This window comes from Apaloderma vittatum, unplaced genomic scaffold (assembly GCF_000703405.1).
Source record: "Apaloderma vittatum isolate BGI_N311 unplaced genomic scaffold, ASM70340v1 scaffold39493, whole genome shotgun sequence".
Taxonomy (NCBI): Eukaryota; Metazoa; Chordata; class Aves; order Trogoniformes; family Trogonidae; genus Apaloderma; species Apaloderma vittatum.
The window spans coordinates 8,385-21,313 of NW_009707112.1; the positions used below are offsets into that span (position 1 = coordinate 8,385).

Here is a 12,929-nt window from a genome sequence, read left to right on the forward strand (position 1 = left end):
CTCGGAAGAAGACGGTCCTTGGAGCTGGCTCCGATCTGGCCTGGCCTGATTGCCGACCTTTTCTTTCCCGCCGCCGCTTTCCTCGACTTTGACATCTTCGGGAAGAGCCGTGTTTCTTCTCTCGTGCTGCACAGTATTCCACCAATGGTCCTTCCAAACACCACCACGTCCCAACTCGTTTTTAACGTGCCTCAACATACCCTGGGCAGAATCACTTATGCCATGAAGCTCTAAAACCGGCGCCTCCTGAGGCTCCTTTTTGAGCCCGGAGAGGTTCTGCAGCGCAGAGATACTGGAATCGGTGACGGATGAATGTTTCTTCAGGGATATGGCCAAAGGAGAATAGCTGGAAACCGAAGACATTGCAGGTGTAGAGACTAGCTTGGGGGACAGGATAGAAATGTCAGCTTGAGATAAAGGTGGTGTTTTTAAGGCAGGTTCAAGGGCAGCCTGCTGGGCCTCCATTTCGCGTCGGGCTTGTTGCAGAATGGATCGAATAGCATCATCAGAATTGCCACTGCTAGATGCAGAAGGCGGCTGAGCCGGCTCAGCTATGAAAGACAACCAAAAGACTAAATGCAACAGAGGAACATGCTTTATATTCAACATGTGCTACTGTAACTACGGCCCCGCCAGAAAAAGGGCTGCTAGACATTTCTTGGAAGGGAGGGAGGAGCTGACCCTACACAAAGAGTCGCGCTTTTCAAACCAAGGTAAGATTTCCAAAGTTCTTCACTAGCAGATTTTTAGAGTTGCCAAAGTGCTGGACGTTTGCACACGCAGACTCAGCTGCAGAAGTCTAGTACTACTTGCATGTTATCCACCATCGTAAAAATTTTCAAATAAATGCCTTTGAAAATCAAGCCTTCGCCTCCTTCTCCCCCACCCCGGGTGGTGAATAACATTTTACAGTTCTGTTTATGAAGTTATTTAATCTTTTGCTTCCACCTCCACAAACGAATTGTAACACACGCTCAAAACTGAACAGCCCTGCAGTCACCTGGACTGACCAGTAACACCCTCGGACAATTATGAATAAGGTGAATCCTTTCAACTCCAAAAACGTAACACACGGATTACAGCAAAGCAAGAACTTTAGAAAGAGACTTTGTTATTTCATTACACAAGCTAAAATACGCTCCTGCTCCTTGTTTTCGTGGTCCCTGCTCCCAGCTCTACAAAAACCAAGCTGATGCTTGGCCATCACCCTCTGCCGCCGCCGACGCCCTAGAGCGGAGCCCCGGTCGCTTTCAGAAGAGATAACAGGCGAACGGAGAATTTCAGTGGCGAGCAGAGTTTGGAACGTGGGTTTGGAGTTATCTCTGCAGAGCCAGGAGGGTTTTTGCAACAGCATCTGGTTCCGTTTAAGTCTCCACTGAGGTCCCCAGCGCTCAAAAACCTCTGAAAGCTCTGAAAGCTACCCTGAGAAGGAAGCGCTGGCTGGTAACGGGGAACCCAAACGCTGCAAGAAGTGGCCTCAAAGTGAAATAAGATTGGAAACACGCTGCGTGTTATTCTGGTAATGCTGTGCCTCAGCTGAACACATTTCTGAATTGGCTTCTCTACATTCCTGCTTGTCACACACTATAAAATACATGTAAAGCTAAGAAGCGAGGAAAAAGACAGTGGGACTATTTCTTCTGCTCTATCTGCTGGTTTCATAGAGAGTTTTGAGGCAGAATTAATATTTGAAAGGAAGCCTGAGATGCTTGGACGCAGCACGCTGCTGAACAATGCCCTTGCAGTTCCCTGCCCTCGTTTTTCTCTTTGTAATCGCCACTTGTGTAAAGTCGTGCTATTTAAATCGGGTATTAAGCAGTCATTTACATTTTGCCATGAGATTAGCTTAGTTTTCATTTAAAAGCCAACTATCCAAAACTGTAAGTCAGACCCGACTTTAAAAACCAAAGCGCAAGCGTTGCACAGAACTTCCTGCGTCGGCACTGGCCCCTCAGCAGCCCTGCAGGGCTACGGAGTAACGGCAACGTTAACTGCACGGCAGCGTACGACCAGCAATGGAAGTGATCTCGGGCTAAGATGTTAAACTAACAGGGTTTTGGGAAAGAAAATGCCATTTGGATTTGCCAGTTCATTCACTGGATACGTTCTCTAACCAAAAATAAAGACAAGTAAAAGCTGGAACTTTCACTTGACTATAATTTTTACTCTAATACAGTTTGCCTGCATTATGATTCCAGCACACGATGGTACGACGTGACCGGCAGCTGCCAGCCTGCGACCTTCACCCCGACCAGCCCCTTCAGTTCCTCTACCACGTCGCCGCGTCCCTGGGGCCGGAGGCAGGCAGAGGAGAAAGCAGGAGAAATTCCCCTTTTCCAAGAAGCAAACTGGCAGAAAAAGGGGTTTTGCAGGTTTGCCCTGCAGCGGCCGCCCGGGCCGAGGTGCTGTGAAGGCGGCAGAGCTCCGCACGAGGGCCAAGGTGTTGGGAAAGGCCAGGGGCGCGGGGCGGAGCAGAGAGCCCGCCAGGCCGTGACACGTGTAGCCTTCACCGGGGATGTCTCAGGGACAGAAACAACTCCACTAAGTCTCTTTGGTTTTGTTTTTTTTTAAGAAAAAACTCTTCAACCTACATTCAAGGTTTTAAGAACATAATTAACTGACCGGAAAGCTCCTGGTAATTTTTTTAATTACCTTCTGAAATAAAAGGAGCAAGAGACAAAATGAGACCGTACCTGTTTTCTGTACTTGCAGCTCCCTTTTGGCTTGCTCGAGAATGGATTTGATGGCTTCATCAGAGCCAGTCTCTGTGGTTCGGATTCTTGTGGTTATATTACCTGAAGAGGAAAACAAATCCAATGACACTTGGAAAAACTTTGATTTCTTTGGTTGTTTTGTTTTTTTAACACAAAGTCAGGCAGCACACACTGACGCAGCGCCAGCGCGACCTGACCGAAGTTTACGTAGGACTTTCACCAACATTTACAACACTGAGAACCTACTTAACATAGTAACAGAAAAATATCCTCGTTGTGCAAAAGTCTGCCCACCAGCTGCTCTGCACCGACGGGAACAGAGGAAAAACTGGCGGGTCATATATTCCTTTTCCAGCATAACACACATATGTCTTTTTTTTTTCTCTTTTCCTTTCCTTTTTTTTTTTTTTTTGAGGGGGAGAGGAAACAGGAGGGAAAAGAATCAGAAGGGAAAGGAAGAGAGGTAAACCCGTAAGATCAGGAATCACCTTAAAAATTGCATCAGCTGCTAGGCAAAGTAGGATGAGTATACATTCAGCCCAAACCAGAATTAAATAAGTAACTAGATAAAAATAATTTTTAACTTTCTAGAGGTTAATACATTAAGAGAAAGAGTTGTTTAAAAGCAGATACCATTTGAAGCACTCTCCAGCTAAGAGCTATTACTTGGTTGTTTGGTTTCGTTTTGTTTTTTTAACCATTGCGGGGAAGAAAAGCAGGGAAGACTGTGACTGTAAACACTCCTGCACTTAACTGCACTTTTCATGATGAGCTTATCACCCGTAAGTGAGCTACGTAATTTCTGACTGGAGTCAGAATAACGACAGCGTTTTGGGGTCCTTGATTTTGGGTTTTGTTTTGTTTCTTCCTCTTGCCTCGCTAAAAGAAAAATTCTGCAACTGATCTGTAACGAAGGAGAATGCTTGTACTTCCTGCTCGGTGATAATCTCCCAGTTTGGTGTTCCCCTGTTAGTCCTTTTCAAACACCACACAAAGCAAGCATCAGGCTGACTTCACGGGGTATTTACACGTGTTTGTCAACGTAAGCCCCACGAGAAGAAAGAAGTAAAATCTAGAGCAGAATCAGCATGCGGCTGATGGTGGATTACACGTAATTGCGCAACTTTCTCCCTCCAAAAATCTGAAAAACAGCCGACAGCAGGAGATCTGAGGGGTTTATAAAGCCACTTCTACCACTTATCTCTTTTTATCTGCGTACGCAGCGAGGTGGGGAGGGGGGAAAGTATCCAAACAGGGTTACGTTAGTACAGCAGCAGCAGAATTAGGAGAAGCAAAGTGTTCGTCTAACCCATGGTTTGTTTTATACTTACTGTCTGTTTTTCTATCAGATTCCAGGCCAGAATCAAACTGCACAGTTTTAAAGGAAACACACAGCTAAAAGCACACTCCGCTTCCTAGGATTGACTGCAAAGAAAAACACCTGCCTGTGACGTACCTTCAGACCCATTTCTTCGTTTCGGTACTTCCTGAAATAGTCTGTTCAGGTTCTGGCCTGGATTCTCTGTTGAAAAACAAGTTTGGTAAGAACAAAACAATCAGGGGACGGTCGCTCTGACACCCCGGGCTGTGCGACACGAGAAGCCAGCAGCCTGTCTCCGGAGGCGAGGGTCGAGCTGTCCTCGCCCCCGCAAGCCCTTGCCTGAGCGCCAGAGAGCCGGCTACTTGGGAAGAAGCGAGGCTGGCTGATTTGTTAATAAAGATTACAGCTATGTTCGGAAAGGAGATTAGACAGATATAAATAAATGTCTAGAGACACCAAAAACGAAGAGGTTAAAGATGGGCAGATAATCCCCTCAAGTACAATCATCAAAAGGAAGAACAGATTATAAAACTAACAGTGTGCGCTTCCAGTTAAACAAAATCTGGGAAAATCCTGCCTGGCCTTTCCAATATTTCTCGGCTGTAAACAACTTACTTTTGGGTTTCTCTAAATGTAAATCTCAGGCTTCGCTTAAGATAAATCACAACGAAATGCACATTGTTTCTTAAAATCACTGCCTCAACTACACAAAGCTGCTTGAAATTGGGATTGTTTATTGATTGCTCATCTCCAGCATCACCTATGGTATTTTGACAAACACTCCAGGGGGAAAAAAAAAATCATGCCAGACACAACAGAAATGTGGCCTCAATAAACAGCCCCAAAGGAAAATTTCTGAGCACTTCGCAGGGCTGGCACCCTTAGCACACACCAGCCCCTTCCAGCCCATATTTAGCTCCGACAGGGAGCTCTGGGATGCGAGGCCGGAGGTGTCCCAGCTCCTCGCTCCCGCTGACAAGCACCAGCCAGCGGCGAAAAGAAGCGTGAGCGAAGATACGGACCTGCTCGAGGGCCGAGAGGCAGGGCTAGAAAGCCGCGCTTTCGGTACCCGACAGCTGATTTGGGTGAAACCAGCAGCGCTGCACAGACAGCCCCGTGCACGGAAGCTTCTGATTTTTACCGTTCGCAATTAAGAGGGAAACAGGGCGAGACCCTCGGGCGGCGAGCGCTTACCTCTTTGTCTACCCTGGATGCTGCGAAGAGCCAAGATGTTCTGCTCGTCCGAGAGGAACTGCTTCATCTTATGAAAGGGCTCCTTGCCTCGCACAGTCAGTTTATTCCATGGCTTTGGCCGGGCTAGTATCTCGCTCACAGACCCTTGCGACAGTCCCAACACATAGTGTCCAAATATCCGCTGTCCGATATTGTGCTTGATCAACTGCTCTTTCACCTGACGGGCAATCTCGGCGGTGTCTATCTCCTCGCCTTCCGAGATGCTCCCAGCACTTTCTGACTGGCTGGGAGAAGGGGCCATGCCATTTACGTCCGGGCTTTGTTGTAACGGACTTTGGGAAGAGATGGAGTTTGTGCTGTATGGACCTGTTGAAAAAATCATGCTTGTGCTTCCTGCTTCCTGCATTGCCTTGGAGTAGAAGGACTGCATTAGCTGTCGCTGGAGGAGAGAGTTTAGTGCAAATTTTCCTGTGGAGGCCAGGGGTAAGCTGGGGCTCGCCAGGGATGAGCTGAAAAAGTCTTGACTTAAACCCGTTGGTGAGAACTGGTGTGTACCATTAGTATTGGCCGCCTGCTCCCCCGCGTTGCGGAGCAACTGAGAAGGAGGGGAGGCCGCCAAGGTTGCAGGACGCTGACTCTCAGGCTGGTCTTTCCCTTTTCTCCTGGCTGACCCTACAAGGAAGGTCAAACATAATGCATTATGGGGGATCAAAGAGGGGGGAAAAAAACCACGGTAAAAAAAAAAATATGCAAAGTTTGCCCCGCAAAGGGAAAAAGTGCAGATTCCCAAGGGCCAGCGAGGTGGCGGTGGGACTTTGGTTTTCGTTTTGGTTTTGGTTTGGTTTCGTTTGTTTTTTCCATGATTGAAATTTTCATCAAGCCAAACAAGGCCCCCAAAACAAACAACATGCATTTCATGTTTGCACCTTTCTTGTATGTTGCAGCCTGGAGAATCCCCCTTACAGACATTAAAACTAGAACAGTTACATCGAGTGCAGTTACACAGGCAGAATAAATGCAGTTACAGACAGCAAGTCTCCCGTTCAAGACATCGGACCTGACTGAACCCAAACGCAGCAAACATTTACACTTTGGAACAAACCAATTTGAATAAAGGAATCGCCCTTCGGTGCCGTGCACCAAGATCACTCGGCTAAAGTCATAAACCACTTCAGAATTCAGTAATCCCAGGGCCAGTGGCAACTTTTTTCCCGGCTGCAAAAACCGTAAGCATCCAAGTATCTGGAAATTCCACGACTTGCCATTTTTAAAAAAAAAAAATGTGCACACAAGATGTCAAAAGCCCGCATTAGGAAAGCTAAACGGCAAACACGCTTCGCCAAAAAAAGACAGCATTTTGTTTTTCCAAGCTGACCTGCCGGTAGCACATCTAAGAGTATGAGACAGGAAGATTACTGTGTTCTACACGCAAACATTTTGCATACACCGTGCGTGGTGCCACGGATGAATTTGTTCCCAGAACAGAAGACGGTCTCAAACGCTACCGCTTGGTACATGGTGTAACGCCTCTCCGCCCTAACCTTTGAAGACTCTCTGAGCTCTCCAAGCCTGTGCAGCTGCAGAAAGCAAACGTTACTCAGCGCTCTCCTCGCCTCCTAATCTCCCTGCCCCGCACCGGCTCACCTCTCACTCCACCCTCCCCTCCCTCTACGAGACAGCGAAGGCACCAGCACAGCCGAGAACCGCGTCAACCTACCGCTGAGGTCGCTGTTGGTGATGCGCAGCGAGGCGTTCTCCGACTGCAAGGAGCGGTTCTTCTCCAGCAGCAGCACCTCCAGCGGCTTAGACCCATCCTAAGGGAAATCAAAGTGGGAGGTTTGTTCCTCAAAAGCCATCTAAGAGCCTCGCTTGGGCACTAAAAAGGTTTCAGAAGGAGGGAACAAATGCTCAGCTCTGCTTGGAAGGCAGCGAGGGAATTCACCGTGCAGACACCTGCGGGGATCGCTCGGAGCTCCTTCGTGAGCCATAGGAGAGATTTAATTTTCACTGTAAATCACTCGCCAATTCTGCATTATTCCAAAATGTCTAATGGAGTATTTTCTTATTTCAAAATGGTACTGGCACGCTTTCCGCTTAAAAGCTGCAGGCTCCTTTTGTTCTGATTAAAACAGGAGTTAGGATTATATTACTTCTCCGAGGTCAACTGGCCCGTTAAGCGTTTCCTTGAAATGCTGCGTTTTGGCATAAGCAGTTTGTTCAAAACTAAAATCAGCCACAGAAACCTGCCATTTACCTTCCACTAACTATCTAACCCTCGATCATTAAAAAACGTACTGAAAATTAATCCGGCATATTGCTATTCAGTTCAGATTTCAGAAGCAGGAATTTAATTCCTAACCTTTAAACCTAAGCGCGATTAATTTTCTGCTTACTCCCGCTTTCTCAATACTTAAAGGTTTGTTTTCTTTTGTGGGCGTTATTTTCAAGGCTAACAAAGACTTAAAAATGCTAAAATCCTTGCTCAGCCTAGCGTCAGCACAAGAACGTGCACATCTCGGCGTGGCTGTACGCCGACTCCACTATCTTTAAACACTCAAGCCCGCACAGCTGGGACGTCATTCTTTGTCCTTGACCACTGGAAAGAAATGAACAGGCAGAGAATGTCCAGTTCAGCTTTTGACAGAAGAAAGCATCAGGAGAACAAGCCTCAAGCCCCGTGTCTCACCAGAAAGAGGGAAGTGCCCGAGCCAGTACCGAGGGATCGCAAGGGAAAATTGTTGTTAATTAACCGAACTGCTGACGTAAGAAAGGAAACAAAGGTAAGTTCAGTACCTGCGCACCAGAGCTTTCAGAGGGTGCAAACTCCATGGATTTCAATATACTGTGGAAGGCAGAAAAAAAATTATTTTCTATGTCTTCTTTTCATAACAACTCCACTAACGAGCATTAACACTCTCATCTCCCACTCTCCAGCCACACCACAAGTGATCACAACTTTCCTCGCAGTAACACAGGCTCATAATGAACACGGAACAACTATTCCAACTCGTTACTGGTTAAGAAAATTTTCTCGAGCGTCATCTAAATCATTCCATATGCAATCCCACCAGGCCCATTTAAAGCGTAAATTTTAAAGGTTAATAAGGATATAACATTTTCAGCTGTCAGAAGCGATATAAATTTATCTGTGAAGCTTGAAGGGAATGAAAAAGTTGTAGCGAAGCAACAAAACAGGGGAATCACCACCGCAGTTACGGTACTTTATATAATATACACCAGCTCACAGAGCAAGGAAAATATGCACAAATAATCTTCCCGACCAAGACACTACAGGCTAAAAGGCAGTTTTTCATTTTAATAGCCTCCCGGTTCTGTGGCAAAGGGAAGACAAAATGGCACCATATTTCTTAAGAAATATGAAAGATCCAAATATTTATAAGTACATTAGGAGAAGGATCTCATAGTCTCATTGTCACTATTTTATAGAAATACCGAGCGGACAAAGGACATTTCCCTTCGAAGTCTTTCAGCTAGAGCCGTACCGTCTGGCAAACGAGAATCTGGCAGGAATACAAACTTATTACTGTTCTTTGGCTCAGCAATTTGTGTCAATAGGCCTGCCTCAACTTCCCCAGACCCAGTCATGATTTCGGCTTCTCATTCTACAAAGCCAACAGCCATTTGGTGAGGAGAAACACATCAACAGACAGGGATGGTGACGATACTGCATTTTTCATCTTTAAAGCACCGGGAGCTTTGCAAGGCAGGGGGAACACGTTTCATCGTGTATTAAACGTGGAAACTTGAGTCAGAGAGGGCAGAAGGGCAGTATCAGGACATGGGGGTAAGCTCTGGGAGCCAGGTAGCACCCAGCACCCACTGGCTGCCTCGGACCACCCAGTCTCCAGGTCCTTCATACATCCGGAATGAACACCCGTTAAGCGACGCTCTGGAAACGAGCGGTCTCGGTGAGTCATTCCAGTCACAGCCAATCCCAGAAAAAAAGTCATTTGGAGACAGAAGTCTCACACATTTCGCCTGATCGTCGCACAGTTACTTCTGACAGGCACTCCTACGGATGTAATAATTAATAAAATCACAAAATCCTGGCCATCAGTTCCATCACACGGCGTCGCCAGATGACACCTCTTGCCAGCAGAAACCGCTGCAGGCTGGAGCCATCGCCCAGTGCCCGAGCATGTGAAGCACTTGCTGTTAGGGCTTGGCTCTATGTGGGCACAACGCCCACCCTCGTGCAAAAGTGCTGCTTTTCTGCTTTTCTGACAGGGCTCCATGGTGCTGGGGGGGTTAAAAGGACTGGGAAAACCCCAGCCACCCTTCCACGTGTTCTGTGGGGCACGGCCTCTTAGAGCAGGTACAAATGTACGTCCTCAGGATGGTCAAACAGACCCATCGGAATTTTAAAAACGTTTGGAACAGCAAATTGTCGTGTGTCAAAATTCCCTCGGCAGATCTCGGGCGTTTCTCCCATTTTGGTTTAGATCAGCGGTGCATTCGGGACACAGGTCTGCCGGTCGCCCCCACTTACCGTGCTTCGCTTTGCTGTGCGGAGCGGTCCTGGAGCGTCCCGACCACGTTCCTTTGGGATGAGACTAAGGCAAGCGAGGCGGCGCGCTCTCCAGCGAGCTCTGGCCACGACCAAGCTGCCTGCGGCACCGGACTGAAACCAGCTCCAAGGGCCAAGTAAGCCCAGCTGTACGTACGTGTCTGTCAGGTTCTCAGCACCCAAAGCCCGGCTTTAGAGCCCTGATCCTGCTGCGCCGCTCACTTGCAAAGGCTACTCCAGCAACGTGTTTCTGCTCAGGCACCTGCTGCCAGAGCGGACCCTGGGGAAGGATCCCAAACCTTGTGGCAGCTGCGTTCTTCAGCCAGCTTGGAGCAGGCACGAGTATTCAAACCTGGGCTGGAAACCTCCTGACCTCTGCCTGCTTTGAGTGGCTTCTTTGCCACCTGACACAGCCTTCTGGCAATTCCACAGGTAATTTCCTACACACTTCAGAGCCCCAAATATACTAAACCCCCAGTTGATGGTATCTTGAATTGCCCTTGGAGGAATTTTCACCCCAGCAGGTTCATTTTCTCACGAATCGTAAAAAAGTTAAACATTTGAAAAATGTCTCTGCAAATGTGCCACGAAAGAGACATTTTCCTCAGGAATATGAGGAAGCAAAATGTTTCCCCTTCAGATTCCAGAAATATCTTTGCCCATGAGATCTCAACTCAATCTGCTGCTCAAGATCATTTATCTGCTTTTTAAGGGAATGATCTTGTGACTCGAATCTGCACATCTGAGACGACTTGAAAGATCCTAATTCCAACCGAAAACGTGCGCTGGGACAGCTCGACTTTCTGTTCGTATGCGCCCGGCTGTGAAGGCAGGAGGGTTAGCACCCGGGTTTGAATCGAGAGAGGATGAAAAGGACACACAAGAGCTCTCGAATCTCAAAAACAGGTTTAAAAATACAGAAATCAAGGAGTTCTCCCATCTCGGATCTGGCTGTGCACCCAGTTAAGCTCCTCCATGGTTAGAGGTTGGCTGATATTGAGATCCCTCAGCCCAGAATGCCTCCAACATCCTCGGAAGGATTAGGGAAAACACCAAAGAAATGGTCAACTCGTTTCACTCGACCCTTACCTTACCCACCACAACATTACACCTACACCTACCTCCTACAGCCGGGCAGTGGTGGGGCTTGCAAAACCAAACCCGCCTCCCGTATTCTCCAGGGAGGTGTAAACAAAAGCACATGACTACCAGCTTCTCTGAAAGACCTCATTAAACCAGGCAACATTTTCTCAGCCTTCTTAAAATACACACAAAAATGGCAGAATGATGAAAGGAGAGATGGAGTTTCTTGCAGTTATTTAAACCTTGACACTAAACATACTTCCAGTCAGAAAACTCCTCTTCTCGACCTGACAGCTTACCTTGTTAGAGTTTAAAATGAGGCTCTTTTAACTCTCTTAAAAAACCCCCCTTGAAATAGGAAGAGGCTGTTTGTGGCTTTACTTTAAACCCACAACGTACTAGCTAAAATATACAGTGAAATAAGAACTGCATTCAAATGGCAGGTGCTGGACACTGGCTGGCAAAAGCAGAAGAAAGGTATCACAGCCCAAGGCCCTGCGTTACGTTCCCGGTCCGTGTTACATTCAGCTGTTTGTCTGGGGATTTTTAAAGGGAGCTCCACCAAAAACACCGGAGATTTTCACACTTCCGACCCTTGGCAGACGAGAGCTGTAGCACCTTTTTTGCCACGGACACTTGTGTTATTTGCTGTTGCCACACTCTGCGGCAACAGACAGGAGCACTCTCCGATACCGACTCGCGCTGCTTCTGGATGCGATTGCTGCCAATACTCCCCATTCCCCCGTCTTTGTGGTTTTCACTGAATTCCTTATTGTTCCAAGAACACAGATTTGTGGCTTCATTTAACAAGCTTTGTTAAACCAGAGTTTGTGAAAAAATTACGTAGGCATTTAACACTTACTTTAATTCTTTCTTAACCTCTTCATAATCAGCCTGTCCTTTCAGTTTTTCTTCCAGTTGCTTCAAAAGAAAGAACACGGGTTTAATCACTCAGATTTATTTTCCGCAGCCTTTCAAAACCATCTTTAAATTATTCCACAGACAGAGCAGCGCACAAGCGAGGGTTAATGACTCATACCTAATTTACATATATTAGAAAACAAACTATAACCAATTCAACGTAAACACAATTACACCTCACTTCTCCTTTGTTTACAGAGCGCCCGGCACTACAGAACTCGGGAGGTCCCAACCCCACTGTCTGCAGTGTCACAGCCACGGGTTCAATAAAGAGAGCGGGGAAGAAGGTAGTAAAAATGCGGCAGTGGAAATTTTCTTGCAACCGATAAATGGAGCGAGGAAGCGAGACGCTCTGGCACGTCCTGCGTTCTTAACCTGACAGTTCTCGATAACCTGATCTACATGGAAGAAAAACCACACAGAAGACTGAAGAAGCTGCTGGTGGCTGGAACGCCTAAGGCTTGTAAGGCTTCTGCGGTGCCTCCTGCCCAAACCAAACGGCTGTGCTGAGTCGTTTTACAAGCTTTACTTATTGCGATAACTAATACGATTACCACCGGAGACGAAGCACTGAGCTCCGCTCAGCAGGTCTTTTTGCTCAGGTCTACCTGACCCAGGGTGGCTTCTCCTTGGTGTGAAGGTGCCACAAACCTCCTGAGACAATCCCCAACCAACACCGCGCAGCTGGACCTCACCCGAGAGCCCCTGTCCCCAACAACTGTGCTCGCTGCTACAGGACAAAGGCTTCGGGGGGCCTAAACCACAGCAACACGCAACCGATGCCGTTACGTCACTTGCAGAAGCCGCGGTAACTCCCCACTAATAATTTCTTTGCTTAGTGCAGGTGCAGGTGATCTAAGCAAGGAAAGAACAGACCTCCTGGCCTGCCACCTCCATGGGGAAGTTGAGGCTGGCTCTGCCTTGCTCAAGTTTTGGTGGTAAAATTGGCACAGAATCCCAGAGGTGCCAGGAAGCAGAAATAACACAAGGACATGGCACCCGTAAAGGCAGAGCATCTCCTTTGAACAGGACAGGAACACGTGACACGAAAAATCCAGCGAAGGCTTTCTGTCCCGGGGAGGCTGCCTTCAGGGGACACGTGAACTCCAGAAGATGCGCCGCCCGCTCCTGGGCTGCTGCTTGCTGAAGGCGGGAGAAGGCAGAGGAG

The 12,929-nt window shown here is 47.5% G+C and overlaps 1 protein-coding gene across 1 annotated transcript in view; it reads right to left on the reverse strand.

Annotated features, from left to right (window-relative positions):
- The window catches only part of LOC104271395 (homeobox protein cut-like 1), a gene marked incomplete at both ends in the record, with an annotated part of 14,233 nt that extends 2,472 nt beyond the window's left edge, over window positions 1-11,761 (reverse strand). Inside the window, 7 exon segments of the mRNA XM_009866050.1 lie at window positions 3-551; window positions 2,694-2,795; window positions 4,171-4,236; window positions 5,230-5,901; window positions 6,947-7,043; window positions 8,023-8,071; window positions 11,703-11,761. Of these exon segments, the coding sequence (XP_009864352.1) occupies window positions 3-551; window positions 2,694-2,795; window positions 4,171-4,236; window positions 5,230-5,901; window positions 6,947-7,043; window positions 8,023-8,071; window positions 11,703-11,761 (1,594 nt within the window).
- Between the last annotated feature and the right edge of the window lie 1,168 nt (window positions 11,762-12,929).